At 42.8% G+C, this 17147-nt stretch overlaps 1 protein-coding gene and 1 pseudogene across 1 annotated transcript in view; both read right to left on the bottom strand.

The window, feature by feature from the left end:
- Positions 1–4264, bottom strand: part of LOC134444796 (uncharacterized) — a 21670-nt gene extending 17406 nt beyond the window's left edge. The window contains exons 1-4 of the mRNA XM_063193991.1: positions 4181–4264; positions 2749–2819; positions 1797–1890; positions 321–438 (exon numbers count right to left, since the gene is read on the bottom strand). Of these exons, the coding sequence (XP_063050061.1) occupies positions 321–438; positions 1797–1890; positions 2749–2819; positions 4181–4250 (353 nt within the window). The 5' untranslated portion in view covers positions 4251–4264. The remainder of the gene's footprint in view (positions 1–320; positions 439–1796; positions 1891–2748; positions 2820–4180) is intronic.
- Positions 4265–4344: 80 nt separating this feature from the next.
- LOC134444797 (dynein heavy chain-like) lies at positions 4345–10467 on the bottom strand (annotated as a pseudogene).
- Between the last annotated feature and the right edge of the window lie 6680 nt (positions 10468–17147).

Here is a 17147-nt window from a genome sequence, read left to right as displayed (position 1 = left end):
CAGCCACACACAGGTATGGTATGTATTGGAGAGCTACTGTGCCGTAATCTACTTACGGGTGTGATATGGTGTACTGAGCGTGTCCAGTAGAGCTACCTACAGGTGTGATATGGTGTACTGAGCGTGCCCAGTAGAGCTACTTACAGGTGTGATATGGTGTACTGAGCGTGCCCAGTAGAGCTACTTACAGGTGTGATATGGTGTACTGAGCGTGCCCAGTAGAGCTACTTACAGGTGTGATATGGTGTACTGAGCATGCCCAGTAGAGCTACTTACAGGTGTGATATGGTGTACTGAGCATGCCCAGTAGAGCTACTTACAGGTGTGATATGGTGTACTGAGCATGCCCAGTAGAGCTGCCTCCATTCCAGCTGAAGTTCAGATGGTTCTGCATGTCCAGTACACAGCTGACGTTCAGGGGACTAACACCAAGGCATTCTGGGAAATCAGAGAGAGAGAGAGAGAGAGAGAGAGAGAGAGAGAGAGAGAGAGAGAGAGAGAGGCAGAGAGAGAGAGAGAGAGAGGTGGGGGGGTGGGGTGCCTGAGAGAGAGAGAGAGAGAGAGAGAGAAAGGCAGAGACAGAGACAGAGAGCCAAAGTAAGGCGAGGCAATTGTATTTGTATAGCACATTTTATACAACATGTGCTGTAAAAAAACAGAGATAAAAGACAGCAATAAAATGCAATGTGGATGAGAATTAGTGCTAGGAGTCTTAGGCTGTAGAAACAGTATCAACTTCTTGGTGTGTACAAAATAATATCAAAATACCATCAATAGGGCAACCGTGGCCTTGTGATTAGGAACGTGTGTCACCAGTGTTTCCAGATTGGGCTACTTGGGACAAGCATCTGCGGGTAAAAACTGGAATCCATTGCCAGTCCGTTGTAGTTGACAAGGTCGCAGGTTCGCAGCCCCAAGGGGGACGAACAGGTGCAAAAGACCTCCGTCACAGTGGTGCCGATTGCCCCATGATGGGAGTGAGGTTTAACAGGGAGAGTGTAACAGAGAGTGTAACAGAGGGTTGCCGGTTTGAATCCCAACCTTACCCCTCCCTACACCTCCATCAATGTCTGAGATGCACTTGAGCAATGTCCCCAACCTCACAACTGCAAGCAATACCCTGTAAAGTAGGCGTAACTGTACAGTAAGTTCCTTTGGAAAAAAGCGTCAGCTATGTGTTATATAAGTGCAATGTAATGTAATGTAATAGTGCAATGTAATCAGCGTACCACTTTTTTTTAATCTGAATGTTTTTAAACACATTTTAAAAAAATATTGTTCTTTTTATGTTTTTCTTTTTACCATGTGTTTTTAATCTTGGTGTTTTAAATGTTCTTTGACTTAAATGTCTTTCTTCTTTTCTTTGCTTGTTTTCTTTCCTTTTTGCATTTGTTTTTTTGTGAAGCACATTGAGTTGCACCTATGTATGAAATGCGCTATGAAAATAAAATTGACTTGACTTGACTTGTGTTCGTCAGGTTGGTCTGTAATGTGATGTAATGTAGTGTAGTGTAGTGTAGTGTAATGTAATGTAATGTAATGTAATGTAATGTAATGTGATGTGATGTAATGTAATGTAATGTAATGTAATGTAATGTAATGTAATGTAATGTAATGTAGTGTAGTGTAGTGTAGTGTAGTGTAGTGTGATGTGATGTAGTGTAATGTAATGTGATGTGATGTAGTGTAATGTAATGTAGTGTAGTGTAGTGTAGTGTAGTGTGATGTGATGTGATGTGATGTGATGTGATGTGATGTGATGTGATGTGATGTGATGTGATGTGTAATCAGCGTACCACTGTGTTCGTCAGATCCATCTGTGAAATCGATGTCGACTGAAGCGCTGAGTTGCATCTCTCCAGCGTCATCTCTCCGGTAAACACTGACTGTCTGGTTTACACACACACACACACACACACACACACACACACACACGCACACACACACGCACGCATGCACGCACGCACGCACGCACGCACGCACGCACGCACGCACGCACACACGCACACACACACACACACGCAAACAAACACACACACACACACACATTGTGTCACTGTCATGTGTTCTGAAGGTGTAGCGTCCTTCATAAAAAGTGCCTGTCTGAAGTAGTAGTGAGTGAGTAGAACAGAGATTAAAGATGTTAACACACCGAGTGCACACAGTGAGTAGAACAGAGATTAAAGATGTTAACACACCGAGTGCACAATTAGAATACAATAATGTAACGTAGCCTACAAAGTGAAGGCAACATCACTAAGTAAGTAAGTAAACATCACTCTGATACTGACGGTGGTGTAGTGAGCATTTTTAAAGTGGGGGTACGCGATTTTTAACGTCATCAAATAATTAGGCAACTTATCATGTCAAACCCCAACAACTGTCCTTAATCTACCGTCATTGCTTCTCAGTTTTCATCTGTTTGGTCAATCATCTGCAATACTGCTATGTGCTCATTTTTGTATACAAACATGGGCAGAATATTTTTTTTTAAATCTCACTTCAGGAGAAGTGGGTGGACTGCGTACCCCCGCGTACCGTGCCCTCTACACCCCTGGATACTCATCCTCAACGATCTACGATCTGACGATCTAGTAGGCCTATATGATTTCTCCACTTTCACAGATTCGAGACAAGCTCGTACTCGATTTCACGATTCACTATTTAATATCGTCATATCGCCCACAGCTACTTGTGTTGACATACTGTATGTTCATGACATGATGTAATAGTTTGTGGTGTTTTTACCATGTGGTCAAAGTCTCCCTCTTCACACAGCTGAGGAAAGTCGAGCAGGTGGTCCTCGCTATCAAGGCAACCTGCAGCCAGACAACACAAAGCAACAGACACCAACAACAGTCAACAACAACAGTCAACAACAACAGTCAACAACACTATATTATACGTATGTAACCTGCATCCAGACCAGGGGTGGGGAACAGCACAAAGCTACAACAGACAACAACAACAACAGACAACAGACAACAACAGACAACAACAACACTATAGTATATGCAACCTGCATCTAGACCAGGGGTGGGGAACAGCACAAAGCTACAGACAACAGCCAACAACAACAACAACAACAACAACAACAACCCCACTATAGTATTTGCAACCTGCATCCAGACAACACAGAGCAACAGACAACAACAACAACAACAAGAACAGACAACAACACCACCACCACCCCCAACAACAACAACAGACAAAAACAACAACAACAACAACAACAACAACAACAGACAACAGACAACAACAGACAACAACAACACTATAGTATTTGCAACCTGCAGCCAGACAACACAGAGCAACAGACAACAACAACAACAACAACAACAACAACAACAACAACAACAGCAACAGACAACAACAACAACACCAACAACAACAACAACAACAACAACAACAACAACAACAACAACAACAACAACAACAACAACAACAACAACAACAACACCACCAGACAACAACACTATAGTATATGCAGCCTGCATCCATACAGCACAGAGCAACAGACAACAACAGACAATCACATGATACTTACATGTAGAGGTGCACTGTGCAGGAAATGGTCAAAAGAGCTACTGCAACTATGCTGCTCATTGAAATTGGGCTGCCTATTGCCAAATTTGATCTTTTCATGAAAGTTTACATAGTAATAAACTAATACTTTCTAGTATGGCCCAGGTACAGTCATTTATGTAGCTAAAAATTTCTATTTCTGGAATTTCAAAATGGCGGACCATGGAGAGGATCCCCCTTTTCATGTGAAAAGTGCAAATTTTCCAGTCATTTATGAATAATTAGAATTTGATGGTGGTGGTAAGTATTCATGAAAAAGGTAACATTAATGAATGGGCAGCATGAATTCTGGAAATAAACAACGTAAAATCTTACACAGTGCACCTTTACTGTAAGCCTCAAGAAATGGCGTTACGATGTGCTACAGTAGATAAGTGTTATCAGGAATGAGTGAACTGCACCAAGAGGCAACACAACACACACAATGTGTGTGTGTGTGTGTGTGTGTGTGTGTGTGTGTGTGTGTGTGTGTGTGTGTGTGTGTGTGTGCGTGTGCGTGTGCGTGTGCGTGTGAGTGTGTGTGTGTGTGTGTGTGTGTGTGTGTGTGTGTGTGTGTGTGTGTGTGTGTGTGTGTTCAGGCTGTAGACTCACACACCCTGTTGTGCAGCTACAGAGATGGAGATGAGGACACACACACTGAAGACCTTCAATACTGGAGGACACATCACGCTGTAGAGAATAGAAACACACACACACACACACACACACACACACACACACACACACACACCATCAACACATTATTCAGACTGAAGACCTTCAATACTGGAGGACACATCACTGTGTAGCAGAGGAGAAAAGAGAAACACATAACATCAAACACACAACATCAACACATTATTCAAACTCAGGACCTTCAATACTGGCGGACCATTGAGATAAATACAGTATATCTACTGTCAATGTGGACGACACATCACAATGTACAGGAGAATGAAAACAAATACATTAATTAATTATCACGCAATAACACACACTCATCAATATGTTATTCAGACTGAGGGCCTTCAATACTGAAGACATCACGCTGTGTAGTAAAGGGCAATGAAAACACATAACGAACAATAATTAAAACCCCTCAGCGCAGAGCCTATAACCATACTGACACCAAAATTGTAATGGCTAATCTGACCTGTTGCTTAAGGCTCTCGGTACTGTCATAGCAATGTTGTTACGATGTAGTTGAGTATTTTCAGTAAATACTGCACAGGCCCACCGGCGACCCCGTCTGCACTAAGAGGCTAGAGTAATAGTGAATAGGCCTGTCGGCGACCCCATCCTAATAAGAGGCTACAGTAATAGTGAATAGGCCTGTCGGCGACCCCATCCTAATAAGAGGCTACAGTAATAGTGAATAGGCCTGCCGGCGACCCCATCCTAATAAGAGGCTACAGTAATAGTGAATAGGCCTGTCGGCGACCCCATCCTAATAAGAGGCTACAGTAATAGTGAATAGGCCCGCCGGCGACCCCATCCTAATAAGAGGCTACAGTAATAGTGAATAGGCCTGTCGGCGACCCCATCCTAATAAGAGGCTACAGTAATAGTGAATAGGCCTGCCGGCGACCCCATCCTAATAAGAGGCTACAGTAATAGTGAATAGGCCCGCCGGCGACCCCATCCTAATAAGAGGCTACAGTAATAGTGAATAGGCCTGCCGGCGACCCCATCCTAATAAGAGGCTACAGTAATAGTGAATAGGCCTGTCGGCGACCCCATCCTAATAAGACCGGCGACCCCGTCTGCACTAAGAGGCTACAGTAACAGTGAATAGGCCCGCTGGTGACCCCATCTGCAGTAAGAGGCTACAGTAATAGTGAATAGGCCTGCTGGTGACCCCATCTGCAGTAAGAGGCTACAGTAATAGTGAATAGGCCTGCTGGTGACCCCATCTGCAGTAAGAGGCTACAGTAATAGTGAACAGGCCCGCTGGTGACCCCATCTGCAGTAAGAGGCTACAGTAATAGTGAATAGGCCCGCTGGCGACCCCATCTGCAGTAAGAGGCTACAGTAATAGTGAATAGGCCTGCTGGTGACCCCATCTGCAGTAAGAGGCTACAGTAATAGTGAATAGGCCTGCTGGTGACCCCATCTGCAGTAAGAGGCTACAGTAATAGTGAATAGGCCCGCTGGCGACCCCATCTGCAGTAAGAGGCTACAGTAATAGTGAATAGGCCCGCTGGTGACCCCATCCTAATAAGAGGCTACAGTAATAGTGAATAGGCCTGCTGGTGACCCCATCTGCAGTAACAGGCCACAGTAATAGAGAATAGGCCTGCTGGTGACCCCATCTGCAGTAACAGGCCACAGTAATAGAGAATAGGCCTGCCGGCGACCCCATCTGCAGTAAGAGGCTACAGTAATAGTGAATAGGCCCGACGGTGACCCCATCTGCACTAAGAGGCTACAGTAATAGTGAATAGGCCCGCCGGTGACCCCATCTGCACTAAGAGGCTACAGTAATAGTGAATAGGCCCGCCGGTGACCCCATCTGCAGTAAGAGGCTACAGTAATAGTGAATAGGCCCGCCGGTGACCCCATCTGCAGTAAGAGGCTACAGTAATAGTGAATAGGCCCGCTGGCGACCCCATCTGCAGTAAGAGGCTACAGTAATAGTGAATAGGCCCGCCGGTGACCCCATCTGCAGTAAGAGGCTACAGTAATAGTGAATAGGCCCGCTGGTGACCCCATCTGCAGTAAGAAGCTACAGTAATAGTGAATAGGCCCGCTGGCGACCCCATCTGCAGTAAGAGGCTACAGTAATAGTGAATAGGCCCGCCGGTGACCCCATCTGCACTAAGAGGCTACAAACACCAGTACATGATGTCCACTTGAGACACTCAGGACCAACCCCTAACCAACCCCCCTATGCGTTACATTACTACCCAAAAACAAACCCTAACACCAACCCCCCTATGCGTCTGCACCATTGAGAGTACATAGATACAGTACATTTATGTACTCTCAATGATTACCGCTACCGGTAGACCTGTTGTTGTGCTTATTTCCTGTGACCTTTGTATCTGCAAGAGTGGTGAGCTGTGATTACAGTACATCCATGGTCGTCACTTTGTATGGGCCACAACATGTAATGCTTTATAGCCCACAACATGTGATGCTTTGTAGCCCACAACATGTGATGCTTTGTAGCCCACAACATGTGATGCTTTGTAGCCCACAACATGTGATGCTTTGCAGACCACAACATGTAATGCTTTGCAGACCACAACATGTAATGCTTTATAGGCCACAACATGTGATGCTTTATAGGCCACAACATGTAATGCTTTGTAGCCCACAACATGTTATGCTTTGCAGGCCACAACATGTGATGCTTTGCAGGCCACAACATGTTATGCTTTGTAGCCCACAACATGTAATGCTTTGTAGCCACAACATGTGATGCTTTATAGGCCACAACATGTAATGCTTTGTATAGGCCACAACATGTAATGCTTTGTAGCCACAACATGTAATGCTTTGTAGCCCACAACATGTAATGCTTTATAGCCCACAACATGTAATGCTTTGTAGCCCACAACATGTGATGCTTTATAGGCCACATGTAATGCTTTGTATAGGCCACAACATGTAATGCTTTGTAGCCACAACATGTAATGCTTTGTAGCCCACAACATGTAATGCTTTCACAACATGTAATGCTTTGTAGCCCACAACATGTAATGCTTTGTAGCCACAACATGTAATGCTTTGTAGCCCACAACATGTGATGCTTTATAGGCCACATGTAATGCTTTGTATAGGCCACAACATGTAATGCTTTGTAGCCACAACATGTAATGCTTTGTAGGCCACAACATGTAATGCTTTGTAGCCACAACATGTAATGCTTTGTAGGCCACACCATGTAATGCTTTGTAGCCACAACATGTAATGCTTTGTAGCCCACAACATGTGATGCTTTATAGGCCACATGTAATGCTTTGTATAGGCCACAACATGTAATGCTTTGTAGCCACAACATGTAATGCTTTGTAGGCCACACCATGTAATGCTTTGTAGCCACAACATGTAATGCTTTGTAGCCACAACATGTAATGCTTTGTAGCCCACAACATGTAATGCTTTGTAGCCACAACATGTGATGCTTTATAGGCCACAACATGTAATGCTTTGTAGCCACAACATGTAATGCTTTGTAGCCACAACATGTAATGCTTTGTAGCCACAACATGTAATGCTTTGTAGCCACAACATGTAATGCTTTGTAGCCACAACATGTAATGCTTTGTAGGCCACAACATGCAATGCTTTGTAGCCCACAACATGTAATGCTTTGTAGCCACAACATGTAATGCTTTGCAGACCACAACATGTAATGCTTTATAAGCCACAACATGTAATGCTTTGTAGCCACAACATGTAATGCTTTGTAGCCCACAACATGTAATGCTTTATAGCCCACAACATGTAATGCTTTATAGCCCACAACATGTAATGCTTTATAGCCCACAACATGTAATGCTTTGTAGCCCACAACATGTGATGCTTTGTAGCCCACAACATGTAATGCTTTGTAGCCACAACATGTAATGCTTTATAGGCCACAACATGTAATGCTTTATAGGCCACAACATGTAATGCTTTATAGGCCACAACATGTAATGCTTTATAGGCCACAACATGTAATGCTTTATAGGCCACAACATGTAATGCTTTATAGGCCACAACATGTAATGCTTTGTACTCCACAACATGTAATGCTTTGTAGCCCACAACATGTAATGCTTTGTAGCCACAACATGTAATGCTTTGTAGCCACAACATGTAATGCTTTATAGGCCACACCATGTAATGCTTTATAGGCCACACCATGTAATGCTTTATAAGCCACAACATGTAATGCTTTATAGGCCACAACATGTAATGCTTATTAGCCCACAACATGTGATGCTTTGTAGCCCACAACATGCAATGCTTTGTAGCCCACAACATGCAATGCTTATTAGCCCACAACATGTGATGCTTTGCAGACCACAACATGTAATGCTTTGCAGACCACAACATGTAATGCTTTGCAGACCACAACATGTGATGCTTTATAGGCCACAACATGTGATGCTTTGTAGCCCACAACATGTGATGCTTTGTAGCCCACAACATGTGATGCTTTGTAGCCCACAACATGTAATGCTTTGTAGCCCACAACATGTAATGCTTTGTAGCCACAACATGTAATGCTTTGCAGACCACAACATGTAATGCTTTATAAGCCACAACATGTAATGCTTTGTATAGGCCACACCATGTGATGCTTTATAGGCCACAACATGTAATGCTTTGTACTCCACAACATGTAATGCTTTGTGCTCCACAACATGTGATGCTTTGCAGACCACAACATGTGATGCTTTGTATAGGTCACAACATGTGATGCTTTGTAGCCCACAACATGTAATGCTTTGTAGCCACAACATGTAATGCTTTATAGGCCACAACATGTAATGCTTTGTAGCCCACAACATGTAATGCTTTGTAGCCCACAACATGTAATGCTTTGTAGCCCACAACATGTAATGCTTTGTAGCCCACAACATGTAATGCTTTGTAGCCACAACATGTAATGCTTTATAGGCCACAACATGTAATGCTTTATAGGCCACAACATGTAATGCTTTATAGGCCACAACATGTAATGCTTTGTAGCCACAACATGTAATGCTTTGCAGACCACAACATGTAATGCTTTATAAGCCACAACATGTAATGCTTTGTATAGGCCACACCATGTGATGCTTTATAAGCCACAACATGTAATGCTTTTTAGCCCACAACATGTAATGCTTTGTAGCCACAACATGTAATGCTTTATAGGCCACAACATGTAATGCTTTATAGGCCACAACATGTAATGCTTTGTAGCCACAACATGTGATGCTTTATAGGCCACAACATGTGATGCTTTATAGGCCACATGTGATGCTTTATAGGCCACAACATGTAATGCTTTTTAGCCCACAACATGTAATGCTTTGTAGCCACAACATGTAATGCTTTTTAGCCCACAACATGTAATGCTTTGTATTGGCCACACCATGTAATGCTTTTTAGCCCACACCATGTGATGCTTTATAGGCCACAACATGTAATGCTTTGTATAAGCCACAACATGTGATGCTTTGTATAAGCCACAACATGTGATGCTTTGTACTCCACAACATGTAATGCTTTGTAGCCCACAACATGTAATGCTTTATAGGCCACAACATGTAATGCTTTATAGCCCACAACATGTAATGCTTTGTAGCCCACAACATGTGATGCTTTATAGGCCACAACATGTAATGCTTTATAGGCCACAACATGTAATGCTTTATAGGCCACAACATGTGATGCTTTGTAGCCCACAACATGCAATGCTTTATATAGGCCACACCATGTGATGCTTTGTATAAGCCACAACATGTAATGCTTTGTAGCCCACAACATGTAATGCTTTATAGCCCACAACATGTGATGCTTTATAGCCCACAACATGCAATGCTTTGTATAGGCCACAACATGCAATGCTTTGTACTCCACAACATGTAATGCTTTGTAGCCCACAACATGTAATGCTTTGTAGCCCACAACATGTAATGCTTTGTATAGGCCACAACATGTAATGCTTTGTAGCCACAACATGTAATGCTTTATAGGCCACAACATGTAATGCTTTATAGCCCACAACATGTAATGCTTTGTAGCCCACAACATGTAATGCTTTGTAGCCCACAACATGTAATGCTTTGTAGCCCACAACATGTAATGCTTTGTAGCCACAACATGTAATGCTTTGTAGCCCACAACATGTAATGCTTTATAGGCCACAACATGTAATGCTTTGTAGCCCACAACATGTAATGCTTTATAGGCCACAACATGTAATGCTTTATAGCCCACAACATGTAATGCTTTGTAGCCCACAACATGTGATGCTTTATAGGCCACATGTAATGCTTTGTATAGGCCACAACATGTGATGCTTTGCAGGCCACAACATGTTATGCTTTGCAGGCCACAACATGTAATGTGCTGTAATGACTACCACACATCATTTCTCACATGTGACTCTCAGGGTCTGTTCCTGCCCCCCCGGTCATGCATGAATCAACACACAAGGACACTATTGAAAACAAATCAACACACATTGCATATAAACAGCCTACTAGACAACACACATTGCATATAAACAGCCTACTAGATGCACAGACAGACAGTCAGACAGATAAACAGGTAGACATAGATAGATAGATAGATAGATAGATAGATAGATAGATAGATAGATAGATAGATAGATAGATAGATAGATAGATAGATAGATAGATAGATAGATAGATAGATAGATAGACAGATAGATAGATAGATAGATAGATGGTGTTGGTTGTCCCAGTAGAAGGCTTGCTCATGATAGATGGTGTTGGTTGTCCCAGTAGAAGGCTTGCTCATGTGCATCTGTACCACTTTTCCCCCCCTAGCGGCCCCCATGGGCTTGCTCATGTGCACTACAACCACAAGTGACACTACAGAAGACAACCAGTGTTGCCAGATATTGTCTGATCAAAACCCGCCCAAAAGGTTCTCAAAAAACGCAAAAATGTGCTAAATTCTGCCCAATTTCAACAAATTGCATTGTTTTCTATGGGCACAAAACTGCTTAAAAAACGTTTTTACTCGCAGACAGTCTGGCAACACTGAAGACAAGTCCCCATTCACCCCCCTGATACCAGAGGTGTCAAAAGTAAAAGTAAAAGTAAATACATGGTGTAAGTACAACACTAGAGCATGATATTTCACAGCTGTTACTCCATTGTAGATAGATAGACTGTGTTGTCACTGAAAACCACTGAAAACCTATCAAGGACCCACCACAAACTTAATCCAACCAGTGCAGAGTCATCTGATCACAAGACAAGTACACATGTCTGCTGGTCACTCAGATAAGATACCTCTGTTGGAAGGAAGCTGTTTGTTGTTGTTGTTTTTTTCATATTTACTTTTTGTTTTCCTGATACCATCTCCCCAACCACAGCCTCATCCCAGCTCACCATAACCCATCTCACGACACTAGTAATTCATCTATAGATTAAAGTCGGTAACACTTTATTTTAGGGATACATCTATAAGCACTAATACATACAATGTTAGTGCCTGCATTAGTAACTTGTAAGGCATGTACTAAGCAAACGCTAAGGCCTACTAGCAGGCCCGTAGCCAGCCTTGTGGTGGAGGGGGATCTTTTTTCCCCCAAAAGTGGACTTCATTTGGCTCCCTATTCCAATGTCCTCAAATACACGAACACACTTCAAATATTTTAATTTAAAGTTATTATATTCATTATGAGTTTGCTGTGAGTCTGCTGCTGTCCTTAATTGTTTGTCTGTTGCTCCCCATTCTTAACATAAATGGACATGAATTGCTTCAAATTACTGCTATCTGACAGTTATTTTCATTGTTGGCCCAGTGTTGGGGGGTACGAGTCGGGGTGGGGGACGGGAGGGGGGGTTCGAACGAACCCCTCGAACCCCCCCTGGCTACGGGCCTGACTAGGTCCTTGCTAAGGTTAAATTGGTAATAAATCCCTTTTTGTGCATGAACAAGACACTTGCGAATACATGCCTAACAAATGTTTGATTTTGCTTTGTACATGCCTCACAAGTTACTTATACAGGCACATTGTATGTATTAGTGCTAATAGATGTATCCCTAAAATAAAGTGTTACCCAAAAGTCTTCTACACCATCTGTATTTGGAAAAGCGGCCCATGTCATCTCATGGACCTATGTCATCTATCTCAGTGTTTCTCAACTGGAACAGTCTTGGGACCCACCATTTTCCACTCTCATTCGGTCGCGACCCAATTTTTTTGCGATACTCGAATGGTTGCACGCTACTATCTCGCATAAACATTCTGATTTTATCTATGACGACAGATGACACACGTTCAATCGCCTATCAAAATAAAACAAAATTGTTGCAGGAAAAGTTGGATTATTTTTTAAAATTACGATTTTTTTTTAACACCACGACTCCGCGACCCACCCATGACCCCTCCGTGACCCCCTTTTGGGTCTCGACCCACCAGTTAAGAAACCCTGGTCTATCTAATATGCCATCAGGTCTCAACCACAGTTATATCTTGAAAATAGAAGATTTACCATTTTACATTCAACATAGCAGGCTGAAGTAGTTTAGCAGGCAGGATTAAGATATCTTAGCAGGACAACAGAGAGGTGATGATTCATGAATGAGTTATGAAGAGAATGGTGAAATAGTGTGAATAAGATTTCATTTCATTTTTCATTCATCCTTTATTTAGCCAGGCTTCTCCCATTGAGACTAGACTCTCTTCTGCCAGGGAGTAATCTTAATCTAAGATAAAGACATAGATTGGCAGATTATCATTTTTATCAGATTATCAGATTGGCAGAGTATCACTTTTATCAGATTGGCAGAGTATAATTTACGTATTAACAACTTGGCAGATTATAAAATGATCACATTATCAATCAGAGTATCACTTTTAACAGATTATCAGATTGGCAGATTATAAAATTATCAGATTGACAAATTTTCACTTTTATCAGATTATCAAATTGGCAGATTATATAATTAACAGATAATCAGATTGGCAGATGATCAAATTGGCATATTATAAGATTATAAGATTATCAGATTGAGAGATTATCGGATTGAGAGATTGTCACTTTTACCTTTTTCTCTGTGTCTGCCTTCTTGTCTTTCTTTGTCTTCAGCTAGATGTCAATGATGAAAGCACTTAGCACAACCCACTTAGATCAGAAGGACTTTTGTGTTTCACACAAAAAAACATGTACATGCCCGCACCCACGCGCGCGCACACACACACACACACACACACACACACACACACACACACACACACACACACAGACACACAGACACACACACACACACACACACACCGACACACAGACACACACTACACTACACACACACATACACACACACACACACACACACACACACACACACACACACACACACACACACACACACACACACACACACACACACACTCATGCCTCAGAAGGGGAAGTCCTCAGTCTCCACTTCTGCATTTACTGGAAAGCAGCTCAACAGGAAATGATGTCAGCGGTTCCAGCATGCCGCTCGCCGTGACACATGGACACACACACACACACACACACACACACACACACACACACACACACACACACACACACACACACACACACACACACACACACACTACACACACACACACACACACACACACGCACACACATACACACACACACACAAGCACCCTGAGATACACATCGGGCACACATGGAGGCAAAACGAGCGAAGTAAAGAGGGCCGAAATTCATCATTCCATTCTGGCAGTCAACAGGTCGTAGCAGCCAATCAAATAGATGGAAACAAATGTTGTTGTTTTGATTGGCTGTGGCAGGTGGAATTTGCTCCTCATTTGCATAATGTTACATTTGGCCAAATATTGTCGCTACGCTTTTCCACTGTCCGGCCCCCCTCACTTCATGGTCAAGTCAAGTCAAGTCAAGAGTCGGAGAAAATTAAAACATCAAGATAAATCCACTACATAATTGGAGTAGAAAGATTAAAACGATAAGATGAGACATGAAAGATAAGACATCAAGCCTCTGGAGTCTAATTTGGAATTTCTCCTCTGCCTGTTTTTGTCATTCAAACATGTGTGACACCAGTAGAAACTGTGAAATGTGTTTTCAAAATACATATTAAAATATAACTATACTGTGTAGCTGCTGGCCCTTTAAAGAGAGTGAAAATAAATCGAAGGTTATGTATATAATAGAGATGCACCGGATCCAAGGTCTCGTTCCGGATCCGGCAGGATAATAGGGTTTTTCACAGGATCTGGATCCGGTTCCAGGATCCAGGATCCGGTAGCCGAGGCTTTTCAGTCAAAATAGTTTGAGCCAACGTGATAAAAAGGGCCCACGTGTGTGAGTAGGCTATGTGTTTCAACCCTTTCGTAGGATCCGGTATCCGGTTCCGGATCCGGCAGGATCTTAAAGTGTTTATGAAACGAAAACAAACGGTCATTCCCATTAAAGACTTGTTTTTTCTGATAGCATCGATGAGACTTTGAACCCAATCATCCCGGAGGAACTTGTGAAAATGGCAACTCAAAGTGTGAATTCTGTGAAATTTGATGTGACTAATGAGCTGGGCTGTGACATCAAAGAGGAGAGTCCCTGGTTTGCTAGTATGGCGATCTGAGAAAACAACACACATTTGATGGACCCACATCTTATAAAGGAACCAAAATTCTGATACAAACATCAGCGTGTCGAAAAACCACACATCCAACCTCATGAGAAAAAAAAAACAGCAGCACAAATCTATTTCAGAGGCACTGATACATCTGCAGAAAGTGACATGTCTGACAGGCGAAGTGACGATTGTTGACATAGCCTGACAGTTCGTTTTGTTTATGGTTACGGTTGCTAAGGGCGCTTTGCCATGACCCAAAGATGACATGGCGTGTGTGTTTGTTGACAAATGGGGGGCATTTGATTCAATGATTCAATTGCAATATAGTGTGATTGAAATGCATGTAGGCTACATGCAAAAATATCATCAACTAGAGAAAAAACGGAGGTATTAGGCTGTTGGAAAAATACCCTAAATAGCCTGAGTCCTCCTAGCCTGACTCTGAGGACGAGGGGCCTCATTTATAAAACTTTGCGGAAGAAATGCGCCAAAAGATGGCGCACGCACGAAACTCAGGATGTGCGTGCGCAAGAAAATATTCAGATTTATAAAGCATGGCGCACGCACGTTCCACGTCGATTTCCCTTTATAAATCCCAACTGACTCTGAAGTTGCGCCACATGTGCGCACCTGTGGACACACCCATAATTATCTATGAATATTCAGTGAAACGCCCAAAATGAATATTTATATCTGTGGACGGCGTGCGGAAAGCAGACGAGATAGCCTATTTACCACATGTGGAGCAAACAGTTTTATTAGATAGGCCTAGAGAACGTTGGGCAAAGTGGAGCGGTTAAGTTTGGGAAGGCTACAAAAATAAAATCTTAAATTGCAGCATGTGGATGGTTATGTTGACAAGAATCACGCTATACCAGAAGTAAAAAATAAATAAAATAAGGATGGCATGGACATGAACCTGCTAAGTCATGGACATGTAGTATTAATTACGTTGGGAACAAGGGAAAAAATAGCTTCGTCAAGGAAACATATCACATGGCATGTCCCCATGTGAAATTCACTGGCAGAAAATCTATTTGCTGCACCTCATATGCACTGGGTTTACCATTGGTCACTGCGTGCAGCTGTCTGCTTTCAGTTCAAAACGCCCCAACTGTCGATCGACATATTCACAGACAGCATGACATATGGGCATTTTCTAGTCTGTATTTATTAAATGTGTGTATTATAAACGTAGGCTACATTATCAGTGTATAAGGCCAGCTGTCAAATGCACACCTCTGCTTTGATGACGAATAACCGCATGGAAAAGAAATGACATGCAACAAGAGAAACGAAGCTGTCCAGTATGGCACTTGCGCTTGCCTGTATGGCTGAGAAAATCAACCATTACAGATGCACTTGGGACTCGAGCAGATGATTCTGCAACTGGCTTAAATGTTGACGTAATTCCTTGCAGACTCGGAACACAATTATAGCCTACGATTATAGCCCGATACTGGAAAGGTCCGTGGTTATTGTTAATAAAATGTAGGGTATTTCCAAATGTAACGTAGGCCTATCCTAAAAGTACAATTTGAAGCGTCTATTACATGCATGTGGCTATGGATAGGCCAGGTAGGCCTACTTATTATTTTCCACCATTACCAAACAACAAACAACCGCGTTTTCGTTGCGAACTGGATTAACTAATGTTAAAGTGGCTATCGTGACACGTGACCTTTGATTTTTTTCTTCAACCAATTTCGGGTCGTTCTTCCAGCTACCTCCCGAGGTCGCGCTTTCCGCGTTTGGTCTTTTGTTTAGTGCCTACGCATGGGTCAAACTTTGCGTGGAGCTGCGCACGTTTACCGCCAAGTTCTTTTTCTATAAATACCAAACCTTGCGGTGAACTTGGCGTGCGCAGTCTTTTGTGCGTACGCACCCGTTATAAATGAGGCCCGAGGTGTGTCCAAACGTCAGCCACACGTGCACCACAATACTAAAAACAAACAATCAACGCTTCTAAGTAGGCCTACACTATGTGCATCTCCGTTTATTCGCTAAGCAGTAGCCCAGTCTGTGAGTTGGCTGTCCTCGACCGAGAGCACCACGCTGATGCGCGGATATCCTCCCAAAACCAATTTATTGACCAGTTGAATGGCAATCAACAAAAAGTGCATAGTCCGAGAGCATTCGCATCGGTTTGGCATGCAATGTGCATTACCCTTTCCTGAAAACAACATACACGTACAAAGCAGATGGACAAGGTAAAACGAGTAGCCTAAAGCAAAGCAGTGCACTCACCTGTCTTCGTGCCCGAGCAGTTACAGGGGCAGTTTCAGTCTGCACGCCAGCGATGT

This window comes from Engraulis encrasicolus, unplaced genomic scaffold, assembly GCF_034702125.1.
Source record: "Engraulis encrasicolus isolate BLACKSEA-1 unplaced genomic scaffold, IST_EnEncr_1.0 scaffold_73_np1212, whole genome shotgun sequence".
Taxonomy (NCBI): Eukaryota; Metazoa; Chordata; class Actinopteri; order Clupeiformes; family Engraulidae; genus Engraulis; species Engraulis encrasicolus.
Note: the sequence above shows the minus strand (reverse complement) of the source record. Positions and strands in the feature narration are given on the sequence as shown.